The sequence below is a fragment of the Saccoglossus kowalevskii genome, chromosome 19, assembly GCF_978046115.1.
Source record: "Saccoglossus kowalevskii chromosome 19, keSacKowa6.1, whole genome shotgun sequence".
In the NCBI taxonomy this organism is placed as follows: Eukaryota; Metazoa; Hemichordata; class Enteropneusta; family Harrimaniidae; genus Saccoglossus; species Saccoglossus kowalevskii.
Window position 1 is genome coordinate 7,017,602 of NC_140659.1, and position 27,014 is coordinate 7,044,615.

At 33.3% G+C, this 27,014-nt stretch overlaps 1 protein-coding gene across 5 annotated transcripts in view; it reads right to left on the reverse strand.

Moving 5' to 3' along the window:
- tcf7l (transcription factor 7-like protein) overlaps nt 1–27,014 on the reverse strand; it is an 81,992-nt gene that overhangs the window by 42,894 nt on the left and 12,084 nt on the right. For 4 of the 5 annotated variants that reach the window (XM_085493471.1, XM_085493470.1, XM_078009864.2 and 1 more), the window contains 1 exon segment: nt 18,926–19,000. The exons of the other annotated variant lie outside the window; for it this stretch is intronic. In XM_085493471.1, the coding sequence (XP_085349597.1) occupies nt 18,926–19,000 (75 nt within the window). 5 annotated transcript variants of the gene reach the window in all.

A 27,014-nucleotide genomic window follows, 5' to 3' on the forward strand; every position in this document is an offset into this window, starting at 1 on the left:
TTGACTGACCATATTTCTGTCCCCAGATCAGTGCTTGGATGCCAAACAATAGAAGAAACACGTATATATACTATCTCTATAAACTTGTCACCAAATGAAAGCGGCATTTGATTCCTCACTATCTTTCAGAATTACTGACGACAAACTCTGACAATTCATTCCTACAAAACTAGAAATATACATCAAAACCTTAAAGTTCATACGCAGTCATTTAATTATCGTGCACTGCAAATATTCAATAGCAACATCTTATTTAATTGTAATGTTATTTTTATTTTGTACTTCTGTAAAATCTGTATTAGAAGCTGCGGCTTCTATTAAAATGGTAAAATGCAACAGAGGGGATGTGGCTTCTAGTAAAGCATCTACACATATGAGAAATGATAAATTTTTGGTTCTCAATTATTCAAAAAAAGTGTGTGCATCTTCTATTAGAGATACGGCTTATAATACAGATTTTACGATATATTGTGTAAGTTTACATGTATTTTATTCAGTGCATGTAAACTCATTTATGGATACGCTGTTTTTAGATGAATAATTTACAAATTACAAGACAAATAGTCATCCTTTCACCAACACTGTGAACACTCGTCTTTTCAACTAAACGATAATTGATCATCCTTTAATATAAATAATATTTTTATTGCTTTAGGGCTCAATTTATAGGGAAGATGTATTCTGGCAAAATTTTAACTTTCAATAGTGCATCCACATTGAAGATTTATGTTAATCTTAATTTTAGGCTTTTTGAGTATCTGTGATATTTTACGCAAAATTAACACAAGAAGATTAAATTTATATCCTGTCGTATTTAGATTTAAAAAAATTTAATCATGATAATTCAAATGATAAAAGTTTATGTTACCAAGCATGCATACAGTGCATTATGGGAAATATTGTAGGATTGAAAACTTGCTAAAATTTTTTTTTTTTTCAATTTGAGACAGTATTACAAAGAATTGCAGTGTCCTGACATTATGAGCCAACAATGATAAAAGTAAGAAATAAACGAAATACCATCCCTAATTCGGTCCCAACCTCCTTGAAGTAATTGTCGGAACAATATACGAAAAGTTACGGACAAATTGCATTATGAAAAAGTAGATCGCTTTCAGAAGTCTGTTATTTATACCATGAATGATGGATAACAGTGAAACCGAGACACAGAATACAAACTTGAGAGCAATATTCATGGAAATGTGGCTGGAAGATACGGATAAATGAGAACCCATTATATCTTATCTTTCGTTTAAAATTCAAGTCTTTTTAATTTCATTCTTTTCTCGTCTTTACAATCAACGAGTACAAGATACAAGTACAGCAGCCTACGTACAATGAGTGATGACGTTAAGTAAATGGGTAGCGGTCTCAAGTGACACGATTTGCATTTATTCAACAGTTGATACGAAAGAAAGATCTTATTAACCTATGTTCGCCACTCATTTACTAACCCCCTTTCAAATTTACGAATAAACATCAGCCCTTACAGCAAATCTAAAAGAAATTAAACCTCCATGTCGCAAAATAAGTGTGAAAAATGATCCTAATCATTTAGAATCTTAGAGTTTAAAATTAGAAAATTCTTCCAGTCAAGAATCGCTATATAGAACACAAAAACCCTTCGTAAAAACACTAAGACATCAAAATGATATTTCTTGGTCACTAAACTTTCTGTTTGTTCTACTATAAAATATTAATTTGACATCTTTTTCAAATATTTTTAAACACAGTTCTCAAAATTGTTTGACAGATGAAGAGTTATTAATTATTTAATTAAAAGACATTCTCATCTGACACCGTTGTTACTGTAACTGTCTACTTAGAAGAAGAGGTCATGTTTCATTTTCTATGTAGGTTCCGAAAATTTAATGGGAAAAAAAAATCCAAAATAAATAGATGTCATGGCTACTTTAAAATGAAGCTGTATATATGTATACGATACTCCCATGGTGCATTTCATGGTAAGTGCACAATGGAGGTGTTATTGCCTGGAAGACATAAAAGTGAGCATTTTGTTTTGCTTTATCCCATTTAATGGCAGTATTTTAAAAATAGTATTAATTATTTTTACATATATCTTGTACAGTATTAAACGTGTACATGAATGTATTTGCATTGTACACTGGATTATTAAATATGACCTAATTTGACCACAGATACTTCTCTCATTTAACATACCATGAACCAAAACACTACTGCTACAACAAATAATTTGTCCAAAATAAACTAAACTTGGAACATCAGAGCAATATACTGACATTTAGTTGCACTATTTTGATCCTTTAGGCATATTCACTGGGTTTTCAAAAATTTGCCTGAGAAACTAGTTATATTGTTATTTTACATGTTCACATTGTAATTTAAAGCACACTTATCTTTGTTAGTGTTATTAGAAGCAGTACATATGCTGTCAACAAGCAAACCTGATTTGTAGTTTGTTTAATAACCAAACCCAAAAAACAACCGGTCACTGGTAGCATAGTGGTTGTCGCTCCAGACTCATGATCAGTAGACCCAAGTTCAAATCCTACCTTAGGCTGAACATCAAAAGGTCAACCCCTACCCTGGGTGAGTGTCCCACAGACTCAATGGGAAGGCCAATTCCACTGGCCGAGATTCATTCACTAACGAATGCGACTTTGGGGGAACCTTTGTTAAGGTCCGCAGGTGCTTGTGTTCGACCGAGCCTGGTTGACGCCAGGATAGCACATTAAAATTGCCATTTGACAAGAGAGATGGCCACACAGCCCTGTCATGTAGTCCCAAACATGAGTATGACTTCTGTGGCAAATGCACTTTGTGACAGCACTAGCACTTGCAATTTGCACATACAAAAAAAAAAGTCAGGAGAGACAACGGTGACATTCAATGTCCAGAACTGTCGCCTGGCACAAAAGTATTTAAAAAAAAAAGAAAAAGAAAACGGTCAACCAAACTAACATTTCTCTGACTTGACACTGAGGGCACTATGCAAGGTCACTGATGTTGTACGACAACTGAAAACTAGCTTGAATATGTGTGCATATCTTGAAGAGAGAAGGTCAATATTGACCATATGAGACTCGGGTCTTTTCATCAGGATATATTTGTAGCCAAAATCTCAACTGACCTTGTTTATATGAATATGAAGAATTATATTTTATACTAGCAACATGGGTTTAGGATTGTCCTGACAGCAGTCAGTTTTTTTTTTTATAATGTAATGTCAATTTAATGCAACTATAGTTATCAACAGATGTACCAAGGGTGCCAGTTAACACTACCTAATATACCAGAGAGGGAACACTTTAAAATACTGTAATTTTGCGAGGCAAATTTTATAAATTTCAGGGGAAAATCATGGCAGAGAAATTTGTACTGTGGGTTCATAGGCAGGTAGTTGTAAGTAGTGAAATTTCATCCTCAAGAACACTCGTCAAATTGCAAAAAATTTCCAGTGGCGGGAATGAAATGGCCGTTACATTATAATTTTATAACAGAGAATGCTTAGTTATCTTTTATCTGCAAAGAATAGCATCACTACAGATTATCAAAGATGCACCCTAACTTACGATTAAATCAATTCCTAAACATGCATCATATTTTTTAATCAAATCGAAAACATTTCTAGGGGATAAATTAAATGATTTACAAAATATCATGCACTTTTACAGATAATAAACTAGTACATTATTTTAACGAACAAAAATCCTTGAACTATGAACACGTCAAACACATAATTCGGATTTGTAATTTTTTTTATATTTACTTGCTTGCCTGTATTAATGTGTGCACAGAGCTCTTAGTGGCTTTGAAGAAAATGTAGTTACTACGTAGACATTCAATTTTTTCGGCTTACCATATGCGCTTTATGATGACTACTGCTTTAAATACTAGTACTCAATCTGCATGTACATTCATGGTTGACGCAGGACGCACTTTACATAAGCAGGAACCCTGTGGCAAAAGTGGTTGCCTGGGACAATACGGTAGTTAAATTTAAGGTACAAAGCTATTTTGAAAGTGAAGATTGATCTTAAACATGAAACATTTATTGCACTATTTGGCCATTAGCGTCAACGCAAGACATTCTACCAATAATAAAAACAATGTTTTAGTGAATTAGAAGGAAAAAATTACCACTTCTAATATCAAATATACAAAATGTCTGCTCATTAAAGCATTAAATCTGTTTTTGGCTGAGAAGCTTAGAAGATTAGGTCCACTAATGACAATTTTGATCATGAATTCCTGATGAAACCCTTCGGGGTGAAATCCATCACAGAGCTTTTATAAAAATTGGAAAATCTACCACAAGATGAAGCTCATAATTTTAATAACGACTTACAATTTTTTTTTTTAACATGTTAAGGTTTGTATTCGATAATTAATCCATTCACCTTTATTGCCATCTTGCATCAATTTCAACTAAGTTGTCACGTTCACTTTTTGTTAGTTTCACAAATATTAAAGATGCTTTGCCAAGCATTTGATAAAACCCAATAAATCTGTTAAAGCGAGAGGGTCATCACCTGCGCATGATAACAACACACGCTTAAAAATTTAAAGTCTCATGGGTAGACGCTTGTCTGTAAACAATGACATGCTACGGCCATCTGACACATGCGCAGGCGACGACTCCCTCGCTTTAACTGTGAAATCCATTTCAAATACTGTGGTTATAAGTTTATAACGAACTCTTAAAAATGATTAATACTCGGTAATACAATGATTGACGCTGAATTGATTGATTGATTTCTGAACTTTGAGTAGAAAATTTATTTGAAACCAAATGGATTTATGTTTTTGATTTTATTAGCATTTTTGACAACGACAATACCGTGCCACAATGGTCAAAATAAAATTCTGTGTAAACAAGCAATGCATGCATTGCATATGTTGTATAGGAGCCATATTTGTTGTGTGGGACCTAACTACAAGGCTTATAATAACACAAAGCATAGCTGTCATTTTATACGGTTATTTTTTTCAATTCAACACATAGCTTGCAGAAAGCCTCCACACATAGCCAGTATGAATGATATATACCCCCGTCAGCATCAACAGACGATGAAGCTCGGGTATGTGTCCAAGAATTTTTGATCAAAAATAAATAAGTAGTCACTGTAAAAGAAAGTTAGAAACAGCATCACAAAATGGGTAAATTTGAGAAAGAACAATCCCTGGTTACTATCCAGGAAGTTTATGCACTTAACGAGCACGAGGAAAACAATCACAAAATTGTAAAGTTGCAGACTACAAAAACTGGTATGACAAGCAAAAAGTGTTGGGTGTTTAAATTTGACTACATAATATCAACATTTTGTTTTGTTTTTTAGTGATGGTCTGACTTTAGTTTGTTGTCACCTGACTTCCGTATGTGATCACCTGATGTCAGTTTGTGGTCACCTGACTTCAGTATGTGATCACCTGATGTCAGTTTCTGGTCATATGACTTCAGTTACTGCAGTACAAATAGCTATTCATATGTTAACATGATAGTATGTTACTTTTAAATAACTACCATTACTAATTTTTCGATAAATCAAAGTAATATAAAAGTACAATGTTTGTAATTAGAGTGCGCCCTCTCACGAATGACAAGCCTATCAGAGGCACCAGTGCATTCAATGACACTGTCAAACTGACAGCACAAACAACCTTGAAAAGGGGAAAGGGTTTATAATCTCTGAAGTGAGTGGGGCCAATCACTAAATTTAATCATCCAATAATGGTATACTTGAAAGTGGTTCATATTAAATTTAATTGGCGATTCAGACAATGAATCAATGATGACTAAGAGGGACTGAAATGTAAAAAAAAATTAAATACTACACATTTATTTATAATTATTCAGACTATATGCTCATTATATTATATTATATTGAATTCCAATTTTACTAAAAACCCATTTTGCAGATTTTTTTGTCATTATTATCATTAGATCATTTTTATTGTTAGAAAGATGGGATGAAATTATCAGAAAAATTTGTTCATTATTATCGAATATTGCCAACTTTGATTTTCAATTTAGTGAATTTTTGAAAAATTTTTTAGTAGATCTTCATAAATTCAGTGTAATGTGAAGATGGTGGTTTTAAATCCTTTAAATCAAACATGACAACTCGGTAGAAGCATATAGAGGCCATGGTAGAAGACTACAAAAATTATCCACCAACCCACCTAAAGTCACATATCCTGTTATTTTATGAAGATGTATGCCCCATAAAAGCAATAATTTTCAATATTGAATTCAAATGAGTGTTTTAAGCTTTAAGATAAGAAAAAAACGCACAGTCAAACATGCTGAAAATAGTACACAATTAATAGAACACTACACACTGAGAATAGTGAACAATTAACAGTATATTATTCAATATTATCTAGGCAGTTAATTATAACAATTATTATGCCGTTTTTTTTTTTAGTAGTAGCTGCACATGATGTGTGTATATTATGTGTATTATTGATGTGCTTTTAATAAAGTAAATATGGTATTTGGGTTTATTTACGTTATAAAACCCAACACACTACATGTATATGAAATGGAATGAATGCTTGATGGGGTTGGGATCAGTCTTGCAATTCGAGAAACTGATTTTGTCTGCCCTTGCTTTTATCCATGAATTCACAGTGTATTAGATATTTTTGAAAACATACAACAAAACTAATTTTATATGCTCTAATCCTGCTGTTTTTTAATCAGTAACTCATCCATCCCAAAATATTTTGGCTTTGGCAACGCACTTTGCGCTTACAAACCATTTTTGCTATTTGCAACACTTCATAGAAATACACAGAAAGTACAATAAAATAAAAGTTGTTTCAAAAGATAAACCACAGGAGATGAAATTAATATCGCAGTATAGTAGCCATCTCATCTCCGTGGTATTGTGTGAGAATAAAAAACGAACTAATGTGTCGCTAATGTTGAGAGCTTCGCAGGTGGTCCTACACACATAATGGTGTGATCCATTCAGCATTTTACTCACCAAAAAAACCTTTTTCTCAGCGTTTTGCACTTCGTCAAAACAATACTCCATTCAGATTTTCAGAATCAAGTTGATTAACCCAGAATAGCCTAACGTCACATTTAAATTTGTCTCAAAAAACTTGTTTGTGAGTTTTAGTACGAAACAAATTGCTCGATTCAAATAATAAGCAGCCTATCGGCTGAGATAGCTCCGCTGTTAGAAATGCACATTTCAATTAAAGAACTGAAGACATCATCAGAAAATGAACAATATGTATAGTATCAAAGCAATCAGACTTACAGTTTTTAACAAGAAGTCGAAAATATCACTTTCTACCAAAAATGACCAAAATATTCACCAAAATTAGAGAATTGAAGATATCATCACGAAATGAACAAATCTGAGAAAGGTCTACATGTATTATCTATATATGTAATATCAAAGCAATTGAACTTTTGGTTTCTAACAAGAAGTCGAAAATATCACTTTTTACCAAATATGACAAAAATATTCACCAAAATTATAGAATCCAAGATATCATCACGAAATGAACAAATCTTAGAAAGGTCTACATGTAGTATCTAAATATGTAATATCAAAGCAATTGAACTATTGGTTTTTAACAAGAAGTCGAAAATATCACTTTTTACCAAAAATTACAAAAATATTCACGAAAATTAGAGAATTGAAGACATCATCACAAAATAAACAAATCTGAGAGAGGTCCACATGTAGTACCTATATATGTAATATCAAAGCAATCGGACTTGTGGTTTTTAACAAGAAGTCGAAAATATCACTTTTTACCAAAAATGACAAAAATATTCACCAAAATTAGAGAATTGAAGATTTCATTACAAAATGAACAATTCTGAGAGAGGTCCACATGTAGTACCTATATATGTAATATCAAAGCAATTGCACTTGCGGTTTTTAACAAGAAGTCGAAAATATCACTTTTTACCAAAAATGACAAAAATATTCACCAAAATTAGAGAATTAAAAATATCATTACAAAATGAACAAATCTGAGAGAGGTCCACATGTAGTACCTATATATGTAATATCAAAGCAATTGCACTTGCGGTTTTTAACAAGAAGTCGAAAATATCACTTTTTACCAAAAATGACAAAAATATTCACCAAAATTAGAGAATTGAAGATATCAAAATGAAATGAACAAACCTAAGAGAGGTCTACCCAAGGTACATATACACCAAGTATCAAAGCATTCAGGCTTGTAGTTTTCAAGAAGAAGTCGAAAAAGTAAAACATTGACACGGACGACGACGACGGACAATCACTCATATGATAAGCTCCGCTCGACAAAGTCGACAGCGGAGCTAAAAATTTATAACCACAACATGACCAATCATAAATCAATGCTTTTTCAAAAGATCTTTTGTGGTTTCTGCATCACAGTCGCATCTTGGACGCATCTTCATATCTTCGTATCGTATTTCATCACCCAATCACCAGAATATTGGTAATATAATGATTTGAGAGGCGAATTTCATGCTCATCAGTGTAACTTTTTGCGTGGAGAATAAAAAACAGAATATAAACTAGGGATGATCTAGTAGGCAGTGAAAATCTAGGATGTGGTGAAATTTTAATACAAAAATCTTTGAATATTACATCATTAAAATGGTTTGCCGTGAAGACGCTGATCACTAAGGCTACAACATATACTAGAAATTCAGAAAGTCAAGAAGTTTAAAACACAATGCACAAAGAATGATTAACAACTCGATCAGTGAAGCATGACTCTCTGAAATTGACATTCACCTTCAAAGTCTAATTTACCATAAAACTAATTTTCAATAGAGCGTACAAATTTTGTGCCTGGTACATGACATTATTTCTTTTCTTTTTTTTTTTTAAATTCCTAGTCACTAATGACGTAAGAACTATGAACAGAACAGAAGCGATTTAGGGAATGTCTTGTTGTGAATGGTTTTGATAACAAAATGCTACCTTTCATAGGATCATATTCTGGCAGAAAAAAAACCCAACTTAATTTGATTCACTCTGGAGTTCATTGTTCCACATAAACTACACATATTATAAAGCGCAGCAATACTGAGTATGCGCAGAACATACCAGATGCATGCTGGGTAACTCTTGAATCCACACTGATAGATTAAAGCATACATAAAACAGACATTTTGACTAGACTACCCTGCAACTAGATTTATTATTTTATTCTGAAGCAGGGAACAATAATGAAATAATAAATATCCAGCTTCATTGGTGCAACAGGCTGTCCAGTTATTGTGGATAATGTATTGTATTGCACAGGGTATTTAAATTTATGAAATATTTCATGTAACATACTGGGAAGAGGGGGGAGGCTTTTTTTAATTACGTGAAAGGACGAAATTCAATTTAATTTGAGAATAATTACATTTACATTATTATAATTTCAATCTGAATTTACAATAAAAAAATACCTTCAAAGCAAATGATTCTCGAGTGATGAGTTTCTTTTTTTATTTCAAATAAATCGTTTGGGGAATGACTTTAATCTGAATCATCCTCGTTTTAATTTGTCTGCATGTCAAAAAGATTACCATGACAACGGGGCTGTAAATTCCCATGGTTTTAATGATGTCATCTTTCATCACAAAAGTAATACCTCCCAGAGTATTTCTTTGCTATCTAAAGTTACATCAATGCTATGAATCACTAGCGTGTGAAAGGACCTCTCAGGCAGAATTCCGACTGTCAATCGGTATTCCCGTCAAACAGAGATTACTAAATATGAGAGTGTGTGTGGAGTTTTTGTTTATCTTTTTAACCACTAATTATTTTTTATGGTTTCCTTAGGATCTTTGCACAGAAAACAAAATCAATATAATGTAGACAAAACTCGTTTGTTTATACATTTGATTTTCGGTCATTCGTTGATTCATCCACTCACTCATCCATCGACCGACCAATTGACCCATCGTATCTAAATCGCTAGCTAAGATCAATGAGACAGGTGTGAACACCAGATAATGACACATAAAAGCATGAGAGCTTCCTTCACAGATGGTGATTCTTATCTGATTCCAACTCCCTCACCTCAAGGGTAAATCAGTCCACAGTCCCACCCTCTCTAAGTACCCACACAACCAGCTTTAATATACGAAATGACGTATACAAACAGAAAACATGTTGTCTCATCAGATATACGGCAAAATTTTTCGAAATTAAAATCAGTCAACTAATTATAATGCAAATTATTATTTTTCTTGGTTCATAAATGAGATTGCTCTTTTACTGCAATTACCATCAATTCTTAAAGGTCACACATCCTGGTACTTTCTGGGGGTATAAATTCGCTATCAATGAGAATTTCTCAATAATCCCCCCCCCAAAAGGTCACACATCCTGGTACTTTCTGGGGGTATAAATTCGCTATAAATGAGATTTTCTCAATAATTTCCCCCCAAAAGGTCACACATCCTGGTACTTTCTGTGGGTATAAATTCACTATAAATGAGATTTTCTCAATTTCCCCCCAAAAGGTCACACATCCTGGTACTTGCTGGGGGTACAAATTCACTATCAATGAGAAGAGTTGTTATTGAAGTTCAAAACCATTTAACACAGCAAAGTGACTGTGTAATATTGCAAATTACTACTATTAATTTCAACCCCACCACCAACCCGTAGAAGCCTAGCTACGTAGCTCTAACCCAATAGTACGCCATTTCAGCCACTATATAATATCAAATACATAACTTGCTACCGTGTGGTTAGCAAAGCTGATCCTCTCTGTAGCTTAGAAAAACCTGTTATCATGCAAGCAGAGCTCGAGATAGAAACATACATGGACATATGTCAACAAAGAATCATTTATCAGTCATCTGAATATCTCTCCGTTCTATTGATCACGGGTATTGTGATGTATGTCTAAATACACACGCACAAAGGCAATCTTTAGCGTTCACTATTGCCATTATAATCACTCCTGCACGTGTTTGTATCGATATTATTCTAATTCCGGCTCTAATGCTATAGTAAATAGATTAGAAAGAAAAAATAATTTGCACTAAATTTGGAATGTGCATGGTTTGTTATTGATAGAACGCGATTGCAGATCAGACAGGTTTTATAGTCTATCTGTATGTAGAAATCATACAACTCATTTAAAGTAAAATCCCTTTTTTAGGTACAGTTTGACCAAATGACAGTATTTTTCAATAATATAGATTCAGATACAAAATACAAGAACAATTGTTTTTACTAAAATGACAAAAATATTCACTATTAAAAATCAAAGTTGCCGTCATGAAATGAAAAATCTGAGTGAGAACCACCTTCCTGGCAAGGCCATATGCCTAACAGTTTTTAAGAATAAGATGAAAATGTAAACTTGATAATGACGGACAAACAGACCAATAATAAGAATAGCTCTGCTCAGTCTTCTTTGATGTTAGCCAGACTAACAATACTTTTTCATTGAATATATGTAGTATTGAAGAGAATGATCCAACAAATCATAATACTGACACAATATAACATTCACTCAACTCTAAGGTGGCTATGATCACATTTTAGATCATAAGTCAATCAGGTCACCGGTGTTGACAGGAAAAAATAAATTTCACTTAGATTATGGGACTGGCCTTTTAAAAAGAACTCACTTGCTGTGAATGATTGATATTTGTGCGAAGATTATTTTTACATGAACCCAATTAATTTTTTTTAAATGTTGCAATATGTATGTATATATATTTATATATAAGATAAGTGGCTGAAATGTCTGCTCAATATGACTGACTGTTCCATATATTTATTGTGTCGTTTACCTATTTGCATGTTGTTGTACTAGGAGCCTACATGAAGCTAAATCTGTTATATGTTTATCTTTCAGTTTGACAAGTACTATGTACCATATTTGTTCTAATAATGGTACATGATTGACATAAATAAGTCTGTATGGTTAAAATTAGTCAATTTCACACATTTTGAAGATTCAGTATATGTTAATAAACCCATTCAGCGTCATTGTCAACTTTTGGCAACAAAATGATTGTGTACAGTCTGCACAGGAAATGTTGATAAAAATTAACAAACATTTTGTTCAAAAACTAAAAACAATATCTTAAACTGTTCATATGGACCAAAATGATGATAAAATTTAGTTAAAATTTGGCAAAATATAAAAATATTTGCAGTGAATTTTGGGTAGGAAAAATATCTGACAGGCAAAGGATTAAAAAAGACTTTTGGTTTAAGTGTATGCTTATACTGTAGATAAGCTTCACATATTATGAATGCGTATCGTAAAATCTGTATTAAAAGTTGCATTTCAAATAGAAGTCGTACTCATTCTTTTTGAACAACTGAGAACCAAAAATTCATCATTTCTCATATGTGTAGATGCTCTAATAAAAGTCGCATCCTTTCCATTCAATTGTATCATTTTAATAGAAGCCGCGGCTTTTTAACACAGATTTTACAGTAATCATTATTCAAAACTAAGGCAGACCCCAGCGCCTAGAGCCTGGGTCCAGAATAGGTCCAGGTTTCAGAATATATCGATCTGGCTCGAACAATTCCTTATCAGTCTGTTGACTGTATACTGTGATATACTGTTCAAAATGACAAACATTTTACACAGAGACATTATGTTTCTCTAGGTCATCAAAAGTGAATATTATATTAACTGAAAGTCTGTGTCTGTCATTTTCCAAAAATGATATTGGCTTTCATCTATTTCATTTTTGCTAACACTGGACCAACAAATTTTTCCGTATGCTAGTCCTTTCGTCTTAACTCTTTGAAGTGTCCGACTAACACTGTATTCAGTGCATCTCTAAGCAACTATTTGCACATGTTTTTTTTTTTTTTGCAAAAGTACGCTATCATACTTTCGACATAACTGGAATATTTCGCTTTCTATTTTGCAGTGAAAATATAACTGGGGTTCCTAAGGTTGGTAGTCAAAGCGATTTAATATTCCAATGGATATAGTTCTTGCAAACTGACTCAGAAATTATCAAATCGTAAAAATTTTAACAAACATAAATTGACTTGCAAGATTATGAAATACAAACAATTGCATATTTGGTGGAACACATTTTACAAGGTTATTTACACATGAATACAGTATGAATAAAACTTCACCCATTTTATTGATAAAACAGAAGACGTTTTTTAAAAAAAAATTGCCAAAATGTGTTCATGTCCATAATTAAGGCATACTGACTTAACATTGTTATTGAAATGAAACAGATCAGGACAAGAGATTTATTGAAAATACCATCTTCTACGTTATAGCAGAAATATAACATGTCATTACTTGTGGACTCTGAGTACAGATAATTAAATATAATTGTTGCCTTTCCCCGTTCACGGACAAGAAAATTAGTTTCTTTGTGTGTTTAGAAAATGAACAAACAAGTCTCAACTTGTCTCACTACTTCAAGAGAAGCATTCAAAAGGGAGTGTGTGTTCTAAACAAGCAATGTGTATTACAAATATTGCTTACATCGTATGGAACCCATATTGAATACGTCTTGCAACGACCACTGCATTATTTTCCAATTTTTTTCAGAAATTAATAATGATTATCAAATAATGATTATTTGGTGCAATATTAACAAATACATAAAAAATATTACATTTGTTTTCACTAGTACAGTGTTACTGTGTAGTATTTGTAGTTAAAATTGCAATTTAAAAAAAAAAACCTTGAAAAACCCATCTACACTTTTATAAAATAATTTATCTTTTTTGAAGGACTCCCCCTACAGTGAGTAATATCTACTATAAATACAGATAGCTATCTCTTACATGAAAAGAGAGTTTAAGTTTCCAAGAATAAAGGTACTTTTAAAACTTAAGACAATAGACCATTTTCTGTTTTCTGTGAGAACCAGCATTATTCGTGAAATTGAACGTAAAAACAAGACAAACAATAGTCATAGTATCATAGTGATATCAAAACTATTCCCATAAATTCAGATTTTGGATGACTGAATTGAACTTTCTTTTACTATGAGTACTGGAGTTGTCATGGAAACAGACTATATGATGGTTCATTCTCGATAAGCTATGAAAAACTAGAATCAGAATTTAATCTACAAATATCAGACATTGGATTCTGTTAAAAAGTTTCTCTGAGAACAGTAACTAATTTCACAGTAAAGAATATACTAATCTTCCCCCTTGATTTTCGTGCATATACCAGACTTGGTACTTTTATAGTGTTGGCAATATTTGATTTTGCCCAAAATAGTATTGTAGCCCATTATTTGAGCCTCTGCTAATGACCTTACAAACATGTATATTTGTGTATTACGATAGGCTACATGTAACAGACAGTCACTTTGTTTGATGAAAAACTTGAATTAGTGATATTTGACAGAACCTTAGCGCTGTCACCTATGATGTTAAAAAAAGAAATTAAAAAAACACAACTTTTCAGTATCAAAGACCCTAACCCTAAAACATTTTTTAACACGTTCTGAAAAGTTGTTGTTAATGGGGTGCATTGATTTGATGCACATTGGACTAAATATACATAGAAAATGAAAATACTTTGAAAATAATCAACATTATGTGGCACAATCAAACATAGTTGACAACAAATATCCAAATTGAATTTTATGTCCAGCAATACAAACAAATCATTATATATTTGATATTGTAGTTTTTGTTCAGAAATCATGTAAATCTGCATAATTAAAGTGGTTTATCCTTTTCACCACCAGACTTTCTCAACCAAAAGTTTTCTGTTTTTTTCTGCTTATATTCTTAAATATTTTTAATAATGAATCCTAATTTTAGAGCCAACAGACAAAATTTTAAAATTGGCTATTTTTGTCCCAATCTTCTGAAGGAAAGTGCAGACTATAAACAGGACTATTTTGTGAATTTGTGCTGAAAAGAGGGAATTGGTGGTGAAAAGGTTATACCACAGAGTTAAATCAGCAATTGGTCTAGCCTAATATCCAGATAGATGGAAGTCAGCCACCAACAAGAGAACTATTTTACAGCATCTATGAAACATAATTCATTACCTATCAGCACCTCTAAGTACATAGTAATTAGTAAGTTATTCCCTAAGTTAGCCTTAAATAAACCCAACATGTATGGCCTGGTTAACAGCTTGGAATGTTGCCATATGCCTTTTTTTCTAGTCATAAATTTAAAACGTACAATTTTATTGCATAACATTGTAAGTAAAAGGTGTTGCGTAGCATACAAAGAAACGAATAAAACCCATTATATAGAGTTGAATTTATTGTTATGTAGTCTTACATGGCATTACTTGTTAAAAAGATGTATGGAAGTACAACTACTGTGGGTAATAAAAGCGTTTGTCCTACTGATCTAGTATGGTATGATAAACCAATGAATGATGGATGTGTTCACTATTCGGGGACACTGTTATGGTCAATAGCAGCACCAATGAACACAGTACGTGTTCACCATAATGGTTCAGTACAGGTCAATAGCAGCACCAATGAACACAGTACATGTTCACTATAATGGTTCAGCTCGGGTCAATAGCAGCACCAATGAACACAGTACATGTTCACTATAATGGTTCAGCTCAGGTCAATAGCAGCACCAATGAACACAGTACGTGTTCACCATAATGGTTCAGCTCAGGTCAATAGCAGCACCAATGAACACAGTACGTGTTCACCATAATGGTTCAGTACAGGTCAATAGCAGCACCAACGAACACAGTACGTGTTCACCATAATGGTTCAGTACAGGTCAATAGCAGCACCAATGAACACAGTACGTGTTCACCATAATGGTTCAGTACAGGTCAATAGCAGCACCAATGAACACAGTACGTGTTTGCCATACTGGTTCAGTACAGGTCAATAGCAGCACCAACAAACACAGTACGTGTTCACCATAATGGTTCAGCTCAGGTCAATAGCAGCACCAATGAACACAGTACGTGTTCACCATAATGGTTCAGTACAGGTCAATAGCAGCACCAACAAACACAGTACGTGTTCACCATAATGGTTCAGCTCAGGTCAATAGCAGCACCAATGAACACAGTACGTGTTCACCATAATGGTTCAGTACAGGTCAATAGCAGCACCAATGAACACAGTACGTGTTCACCATAATGGTTCAGTACAGGTCAATAGCAGCACCAATGAACACAGTACGTGTTCACCATAATGGTTCAGTACAGGTCAATAGCAGCACCAACAAACACAGTACGTGTTTGCCATACTGGTTCAGCTCAGGTCAATAGCAGCACATGTTCACCATACTGATTCAGTACAAGTCAATAGCAGCACCAATGAACGGTGTACGTATTCACTACTATACTGGTCAATAAAAGAACTAATAAATTGATAGATCTAAATCGATCAGTACTTTAATGAAGACACCTTAAAACATGGCAGCACTCCCATGGTGCATCTTACACCTCCTGTAGGTCTTGTTGCCAAACAAAATAATATTGCACAGTTATGTAAACATTCAGTCTTTCTAAGTAGCAATCTAAACCTATTGATAGCAGTCAAATGCATCATGGGAGTATGATAATGTATATAAACGCTTCATCTAAATCAGAAATAGCAACAGTTCCGTGACACAATGTTTCTTTTAATTAGAATTTCAGGATGTAATCACAGCAATGTTGACTTCCTTTTTTAGACAGACGCTTGAAACGTTGAAAGGTAGACACAACTCGATACTCTGAACCATGTTTACATTTCCCTCCTTGACCTTTGACATGACACTTTTCACTGACATGAGCCAATCATGATCTATGTACCCAACAACAAAGAAGTCATCTACTTAACTAACAGTCTACCCGAAAGACAAAACAAAAACCTTTTTCAGACAAGTATTTGTACCCCTTTCAAATGAGACTGGTACCGGACAACAATGTCAATAGTGTAATTTTCACCGCCTTCTTGTAGCGTGTCGTGCACAGAAAGGACTTAAAATCTACACAATCTGACACTTTTGGCACCTTTTCCTGAATTGATTTTCAGCAGAGACCTCCACATATTGCGTTATCAGATTTTCAGCAGAGACCTCCACATATTGCGTTATCAGATTTCTTTTCACATTACACAGACAGTGGAGACATTATTTTTTTGCTTCTACAAATTATTTCTGCTTAGTTATTTTATGCCTAAAATATATATCAACTAATTTCTTCTTCTTTTTTTAAAGATACAACATTCTTTTTCAAATTAAGTTTCAATATCGAAACACAGCAGTAATTAATGAAGTAATTAATGCAGTAATTATTGAACAGATGAGATGGCACAGTAAACACTCTCATGTAACATTTAGTTAAAAAATTTGGGTCTGTTTCGGAAAAGAAAATGTTTTTTGTTTTGAAATCATGGGATCATAAGGCAGGGGTTTTTCTAGAAAAAAATGTTCAAGAGAGAGCACACCTTGTTATCATTGGTAAGACTATATTTGTTATAACTGATCATAGTCTACTGACTGTTCCAGGTTTGGTAAGAGGGCGCAGCGCTCCTGTTCCCCTGTATGGAAGAACCTCTGATATTTATGTATACAGGACGGAAGGAACTTCGCTTGATTGCCTATTTCCACTCATTAATTTGAGAGACAATTATGGGCAAGGTGGTTTCATAATCTTGCACTCATTTTGGTCTGTTCATACATTTGAGTAAAAAATTTATGAAGAAAAACAATAATGCCAATGTTGATGAAAACAACATAATGTCATCAGTGTTCAGTTGAAAAACATTACTGTATTTAGTCTTGATGTTGTAGTTGCTATGGAACCTCTGTTCCTACACACAAAAGAGGACATACATGGAAGAGTACCAATTTCCTGTCCAAAAGGAGCCGGTTCTGACTCGCCTCCGACTAGCTGTTAGACTGGTTTGTTTAATGTCAACACTTCTTTTTATGAACATCTTGAGAAAATTCAAGATACCCCAGCCGCCCCATAGCAAATTAAAACCCAGAACAGTGTGTTAGTTATTTGTGAAGGTTTTTTATGACCACCCCAATAAGGCATTAGCCACATATCACTCACTGTTGCTGTCTTGCATAATAATGATGATGGAGCACATTGTACTTGTCAACTTTTAACTGCTAGAGATAATTTAAAGCCATCTTATGTGCTTCCTAAAAAAATAAACTTCAATAGTTCAGCCAATCAGCAAACACCACAAATCATGCAGGAACTAGTGAAATGCTAATTGGCTTGTATGCTCCCTGGGAAAAAAACTGCAATATTCAACCAATGGGGATCTGTTACTCTATTCGAGTAAAGCTGAATATTAACTTGGAAAGATGATCATTACTAAATGGGATGTTGGGACAACAATTGCAATCGTGATGAAATGAGTTTTGTGGAAAAACAAATTTCTGAGCAGGTGGGAGATGTGCTCGGAATGAGAAATTAAAGATAACATTTGAAATGTTCATAGAAAGATTGATAGAAAAAAAAAGGTTGCTACAAGCATAACCCATGGCAGCTGTAAGTTTCTGTAAGTGTAATATATGGGAGCAACAGTTACAGTAATACCTAGAAATGTTTTATTTTAACTGGATTTCATCTGAAAAGACATTTGGGCTGTTTGGTATGAAGTATATTTTTACTGATTTTTGATGAGTGTAAAATGCAGAGGAAAAAGTATTTTCACTGGATTTCATTTTTCACTGATGCACTCTTTCTTTACAGTATGTCGGAGCAGTTATGTCTTATCTATAAGTAATATATGGGATTAAAGTTTCTGTACAAGAATTACATGGGAGAAATGGTTTCTGTACGAGTAAATTTATGGGATTATGAGTTTTGTATATGAATATTATATGGGAGCAATGGCTGCCTTGCGATTAATATATGGGATAACGTTTTCTTTACAATATATGAGAGCAAGCTATTCTGTGCGTTTAATACACGTACATGAAGTTGAAAGGTGATAACTTTGAGAACAATAATTTACATAATTTTGATTCTTAAGAAATTAAAAATAAATATAGAAGCTGACCTGAACCTGATCTTCGAGATGGTCCAGGTAGTCAGCTGGCCTCAGAAAGTTAGCAGCAATATCAATGAACCTCTTCTACATGGGAACAAAACCAAAAAGAATTAACAACATTTTTTTATTTATTTATTCAAGTTGAACTCCACAGTCTTGGCCATTGGAGAAGTAGTGGTTGTTACCAATGCCAATAATATGATATTAATTAAACTACACAGCTTCAAATAGAGCAAAGTATGCTAATTTCAGCATAAATTTGGTATATACATAAAATTATTTATTGAGTTTCTGAAAGCATTGGGTCAAAGTTCAAGGTTGTAGTGGCCATTTTGTTTTCACCCCTCTCATTATACAAATGCTGCAAAACTATTAAAGCATAACAAGATCAAGAACATTAGAAGATAATCTTTAAAAAAAGTGTGAAGACAAGAATAGTGAAGAATACTGAAATGATGTCCTTATATAATAGAAGAAAACTAACTGTACATCACAGTTATCAAGTCATAAAACAGTTCTGTTCACTACTATTTTTTGGTCATCAAAAAACTTTAATAACGAAATTGTTGTTTCAGGCTAAAATTAACATTGGAATTTGAGAAAATTAATAAAAAGATATTTAAAACTTTTGATCAACATTTGTAAGCAATGTCAGATCAGTCCAAAATTAAACACTTAATTCAGAAAAATGTGTGGCAAGGTAAATCTGGTTTAAGGTAAAGATTCTCATTATTTATTTTTTTAATTTAATCATTATTAACCTTTTCACCACCAGACTTTCCCTCCAATTTTTTCTGCACTTTTTTTTCGTATATTCTTTAGTATTTCCGGAAGTGAAACCTAATTTTGGAGCCAACAGACAAAATTTAAGTCAATTTTCAGTTATTATTATTAAAAATTGTTGTTTCAATCTTCTGAAAGAAAGTGCAGACTATAAACAGGATTATTTTGTGATGAAAAGCGGGAACTGGTGGTGAAACGGCTAAGAGATGCTGCAACTTTTCATCTGTTCACTAAGCTTGTAGATACGGATAAAATGCTAATGCAGTGAAAAAGTCATATTTAAAGATTTTTAAATTCTTTCTACTACAAAATTACTTTTAAACATCTTAAATCAATTTGAATTTAATTTAAAACAAAATGTTTAAGCTAAATTTATTATCTATTATTGTCATAAAATTGCTAAAACCATTTCCAAAATGGTGTGAGAGTACAGTCAATAAAACTGACTGCCATGACTACAGTTTTTAAATTAAAACATTTAATGGGACTATTTTGTTACTGGTAGGAAGGAGACTCACCAACAATTGTTCAAAATAATTAACAGCAACAATTTTCGCAAACATGACGTGATCGAATGACTGCCGTTCAACAATGTATGCAGTTGAATTCTATGGCATTATAATGATCTAACAGAGAATAATCACAATGCTCATGCAACCGCCGATAATCGATACCATCGTAATAAACTTGATATGAAAGCTTGTGAGTATGTGTACCATACACCCAGTAATGCGACACCAATTGTACGATTCTGCCTACATTAATGAGTCAGGATTACTTTTCAAATTGTGGTCCATCTATTTGACTGAAAAATGAAGCACATATATCCATATTTCAAGAGCGTAATACGCAATTTTTCACAAAATTTTCATTTTAACATGTAAGGGTATATTTCCGGTCTACTGTAAAATACTTTATATAGCTAAAATCAATTTACACTAAAAGAATTTGTATGGAATTTATTTTCACATATTTTTTGTAAGTTGCATGTTAAATATTATAGAAAATAGGTAAATGTATATTCGCTGGATTTTATTTTCTCTGAATCATTCTTTCAGCAAAAATAAGATATTTTATAGTAATAGTTTTTCAAAATTAATGTAATCGCTAAAAACTGTTCTTTTATTTTATAGTTTTCCTGAAAATTGTTTTTTTTAAAAATAAAACTTAAAAAATCTGTGATGTGCACATTTATAACTGAGGACATTTAACTTGTGACATTTTTATTTGTAAAATTCAAACCGACAGAAATGTTCAAGAATACTCAATTTCAAAAAATATTTCAGTGTCTCTAAAGATAATGCCTGATTCACAAACAGTATTTTATAAAGTTGTTTTTTTGGTAAAAGGTTTTACTACACCCCATTTTATTTTGGTTAAAGCCCCAAACACATAATCAAAGTTTATGTAAATGAAACGAGGTGATGTGGCACATTAAAAGAATAGGTTTTCTTTCTGTAAAATCTGATATTTGATTAGAGGACAGAGATGAACTGCTTACATATCCCAGAAAAAAAAAAAACAGAAAAGAAAATACATTTTATGGTTCAGAACATTTCTGTGCTTGAAGTGTGATTCAGCAAAAGCTGCGTACATGTCACATTTTTAGTTTTGATGGCATGTTTAAATAGAAGTTGACTACGCAGTGCGAAACATGACAGAAAGGAGACTAAAACAGAAAATTGCACTTTCTGAGAAGTGGGAATTCTGTATTTGTCGCCAAACAGCAGGGTACTACATGCCTACGGGTTTCAATATTTAGAGTATGTTTTACTCTGTTACTCAAAAAGATTCATAGTTGCAATGTTTTTCTCAATTAGATGCTGGAGGACAGATAAATATGAGCTATTTTGACAATTAAACATCAGCGCTGCAAAGAAGTTTGCTCAGGTCTGGAAGCCATTGACAAACGAATGTCTGACTAATGTAAACATTTTGTTGTCTTTTGCAATAGGAATGATGGATCATGGGAGTATCGCCATGTTGTAGAGAAATGGCAATAGCTCAAGATCTAGGTAAGCATTTTAATGCTAACAGCATTCAGCGTTCACATATTACTTGTAAACGTGTTGGAAAACTGCCCATGTATATTGCTTTTTTTTTAACAAGTCACATACGCAGACAACCAAAATGCAGAATCAAACGTCACTAACTAAACTAATTTCTAGCTTCATTACTTTTCAATACAAAAGGTCAAATGAATTGTTAACAGTCGTCACATTTCTGTTACAGATTTATTTCAACTGTGGCTTGGGAACATATATAGCTATGCATGTTTCACATCAAAGCACAACGGCCAAGATCAAGGTTTTCAAGAAACACAAGTGAAATGCATAAAATTCTGATGCACGGCCATTAGTTTGAAAATTCCATCAAGAATTCAAAGTACTGTGAAATACTTTATTTTAGCTGGAATTAATTTTCACTGAAAAGACATTTGGTGTGTTTTGTATGAAATTTATTTTCACTGATTTTTGACGAGTTGAATGTAAAATATAGGAAAAAGGTACATTCGCTGGATTTTATTTTCACTGAATTATTCCTTCAGCGAAAATAGTGAAATTTAATTCCAAGTGAAAATAAAGTATTTTACAGTATCATTTGCAGCTTTCTGTGCATTTTTGTTCAAGTATTTAAAATAAAGCATATCTCAAGGCAAAAGTCAGAAATTTCTCAAGACAAAAAAAAAACATGAAATCTTTTCACTATTTCATTTGAGTCCTTCAAGACAACTAGTCAGTGACTTTCATGAAATGTCGTCTTCTTGAATGCCATTAAATTACAAAAATTGAAACATGTAGTGAATATTTAAACAGAAGGTGCATCTCTGCCATTTTTTTCACCAGATTCATAGCGATTTGTGTTATCATCACAAAAAATTGTCCTTTATATATCCATTTAATAAACCACAACTTTCACAAGTACATTTCAAGTACATCAACATCTTGGAAAATGTCATAATCTGTAAACTGCTGAAAAAATCCAACAATATTAAATTATTTAGCATGCATATACATAAAAAGACCACTGCCTGCCACCCGACCCCCCCCCCCCCAATAACCCTAAGCCTCAGACCAAACAGAAAACACGCATCTGGAATCAAGTACATCCACAACCAACAAACGACAAGGTTTATTGAACAAACCAGCTTGCCAGGTCTCACAAAATAAACCCACAAAATATCATTTAAACAATTTTGATTTTGATAGCTGAAAACTATATGTCTACATGGTCCACTATCAACAACAAAAAGGTACAACAATTGTATTAAATTTGCCAAATGTGGCAAACAATTTATCAAAAAAATGATGGCAGTCAAAAGGTTACGGACTGAATTAAAGATTATGTCATTTTCTTCATATTTCATTATTATGGGCTTACGCCATTACGATACAGAACTAAATTGGGGTCACCAGACAAGTATTCAAGGAACAGGAGTCATAACAAACAACAAAATTGAAAATTGTATTTTATCTTCAATCTTGTTGTATTAGTTTCTATAGCAAAAATATTTTTTAATATCTTAAGATTACGTTCGGCTGAAAAAATCAGTGACATTGGCTGAGAAAGTCAGTGACATGGGCTGAAAAGCCAGTGACATGGGCTGAGAAAGTCATTGAGATGGGCTGAAAAAGTCATTGAGATGGGCTGAAAAAGTCAGTGACATTGGGTGAAAAAGTCAGTGACATGGGCTGAAAAGCCAGTGACATGGGCTGAAAAGGCCAGTGACATGGGCTGAACAATTCAGTGACATGGGCTGATAAAGTCAGTGACATGGGCTGAAAAAGCCAGTGACATGGGCTGAAAAAGTCAGTGACATGGGCTGAAAAAGCCAGTGACATGGGCTGAAAAAGCCAGTGACATGGGCTGAGAAAATCAGTGACATGGGCTGAAAAAGTCAGTGACATGGGCTGAAAAAGCCAGTGACATGGGCTGAGAAAATCAGTGACATGGGCTGAAAAGGTCAGTGACATGGGCTGAACAAGTCAGTGACATGGGGTGAACAAGTCAGTGACATGGGCTGAAAAAGTCAGTGACATGGGCTGAGAAAATCAGTGACATGGGCTGAAAAGGTCAGTGACATGGGCTGAACAAGCCAGTGACATGGGCTGAACAAGTCAGTGACATGGGCTGAGAAAATCAGTGACATGGGCTGAACAAGTCAGTGACATGGGCTGAGAAAATCAGTGACATGGGCTGAACAAGTCAGTGACATGGGCTGAGAAAATCAGTGACATGGGCTGAACAAGTCAGTCACATGGGCTAAAAAAAGTCAGTGACATCGACTGAGAAAAATCAGTGACATGGGCTCACTGACTCTCCTCATAGGGGGCAAAGTATCAATAGTTTCAATAAACTTGAATAATGTAACAGCAATATAATAAATAAAAAAAAATCAATACTGCTAATATCATTAATTGTCCAATGAGAAATCAATAAACAAATTGTACTAATTAATTATTCACGTCAGAAAGAGAAAGATCCAACTGCAGCTAATTTGATTGATGATTACCAATTATACAGCGATTTTACAAAAGTATATAATGCATTTCCCCGAGAAAACCTGCACTTCATTCAAATACAAATAAATATGCTTTAATCAACTATAGAAATCATTTGCTAACAGCCAATGAGTTTTCATGGTTTTCACAGGCTAATTTACTGTAATACATGCATAAACAAGTTTTGATCGGTCAAGTTGTTTCCAATAAAAAACATCCATGCCTTTGTGAAATTCGCGATACGAAACTTCACTGTATTTGACTGATACTGAATTCAATAAATCATACACAGTAATTATAATACAGAATTTCTGTTATTTGATTCGCAAAAAAAAGCTGTGGCTCCTGCATACAGTAAACAAACAAACCTGATAATAATTAGACAAAATAAATCTTATCATAATACTGTAATAGACATAATAATAAATTTGCAGCATGAATGCAAAATACCAATTATTTTACGTGTAAACATTAAAATTTTACCTTGTTTAAGAAGTAAACAAAACACTATGCAAACAAGGTACAGAGTTTATTCAGTATTATTAACAAATTATCATGATCGATTATAAGGTTAGTTGGTCATACTGGATCGAATGACGGTTAGCACAAGATTCCAACCAGTCAAATCTCCACATGTCTAAACCATTAATTAGCAGCGCTAGTCTTAGAGTGCTTCAACCATCACCAAAACCAAAGAATTAATTACAACATCCTTTATAGTTAACAGCTGCATTTCACATTTTCTGGTTATAGAACAGAGTTACCGGTACAGTTAGCTTGACGAGGTCGCGGAGTTGCGCCCTCCGCGGTGCTCCAAACCCAACACACGAATGACAGAACGATGTAGTTTTTCACTTCCCACAACGAATTTTTGTCGGTACCAATCAAATTGCAGGAACATTAGATAGTGACAGCCATTAAAGACTAACCATTCACGACAGAGTTTATTTCCCCCCAAAGTTCATCATCTTGTTGAAACAGTCTGTGATTTTTGCCAACAATGCAAACACGACTTCGATTGACGGTGTTACCATGACCACCAAAATGAATATTCATTGAACTCATTGTAAGAGGACAGAACTTTGCGAATTCACATAATTGATGTTGCTGAAGAGACACACTATTCTGTCAGGCGTTAGTGAGGTCTGATGCCGTACGGCCAGTGAGGGCCTACTCATGCCTACATGTCAGGCTACGTTACAGTTGCAATGTTGTGATTTCCTTCGTAATCATATTACCAAATTCCATAACTATAGTACAAATTTTTAAGATCACTATACCAATGTATGATTTTTTGTTACGTCGGTGACAACGCTGATTTTACTTAATACTGAGGTGAAATATAATCCCCTGAAATTAAGTTGAGTCAGCTTGTTGACTGCTGAAGAGGTTGGTCTTCAGGAAAAAAATAAAATTGTAAAATTGACTAAGAAGCACAAACTAAAACTAAATTTCCTTCATATTCCCAAATTGTATTATACTAATGTACGATATTCTGGTGCGTCAATGATGTGCCACTGTAAATGGCATCATAGCAAATCTTATATGTCAGTGGCACGTCTGATTTGCTTAGAGGGGACGATGTTCTGGTTATATGGGAGACTACTGTAAAGAAAATATTTGTGCTTACCTCCAAACTAACATGTATGAATTATATACTAGACTCTTAAAACCTTTTTTTGATAATATACACACCTGTCATTTACTTATTCAAAAAAGCACATGTGCTTCTAATAGAACAAATATGGGAATTACAGCTTCGGACGAAATCGTGTGTAGAGCAAGTTAGAATGCTTTGAATCATATGACAAAGAACACTTTCCAGTTATTTCAGCAACCAGGATACTTACCACCATTTTTTACAATTTAAATTTTTATGTATTTCTGACTTTTTCACTATATACAAGTTTCTGGGCTGACTGAGAAACTTTAGCGAGAAGAATATAATAACTATGTACTCTGAATAATCTAAGAATGATGTTACCTTTAGAATCATTGTTGGAATAATTGAATAAATATGAATAAATACGTGTAATTAGAATTTTTTTTTATTAGGAAAGTGTAAAAATAATCCCTTTTTCACAGTTTACTTACTGTTTAAAACTCATTATTATATAGCAAATATGGGTGAACAATTTGCAACACATTTTAGAATGTAGAATATAATCTGTGACACGCTCATTTGTTGAATCAGGTCAGATTTTGCAAGATGCTGGAATCTCTGGATTTTGATTTCACTATTTTTGTTACATGAAATGAAATCCACCATGAACTTGTAGCATTACAATAGAATTCATTATTTAAGGAACAAATCTGTGAATATTGCTTAAAATAATAGTGAAATTAAACCCCATGACATAAAATGATTTTTACAGTACATAATAGTTTTGATTTTGTATTATCTATAGTTTTATAACTTCAGTTTTGTACCCAACATATTAGAAAACATATAAATTAAACACTGTTTGAGTGAGACTACTTGAGTTATCAGGGACACAAGAAATTGTTGACAACAACAACAACGATGATGACGACGATGTCGACAAAATTATAATCATAGGAAAGGTTTAACACCCTGAATATCATAATATTTGCATGCAAATTTTTGGTGCAAACAATTTTAATACTTTTTTTCCCCTGTAATTTGTTAATTTTAGACAAAATGATCATAATGTCGCAATAGCTGAAGGACTTGATCAAAATGTTTAAAATTTCCCATATTTGATTTTCTATAAGATAACTGAACTTGAATTTGAAGTTGGAAGGGTCAAATGTTAAATGGTTTAATCAAGAATCCAAGGAGAAAGTTTGGA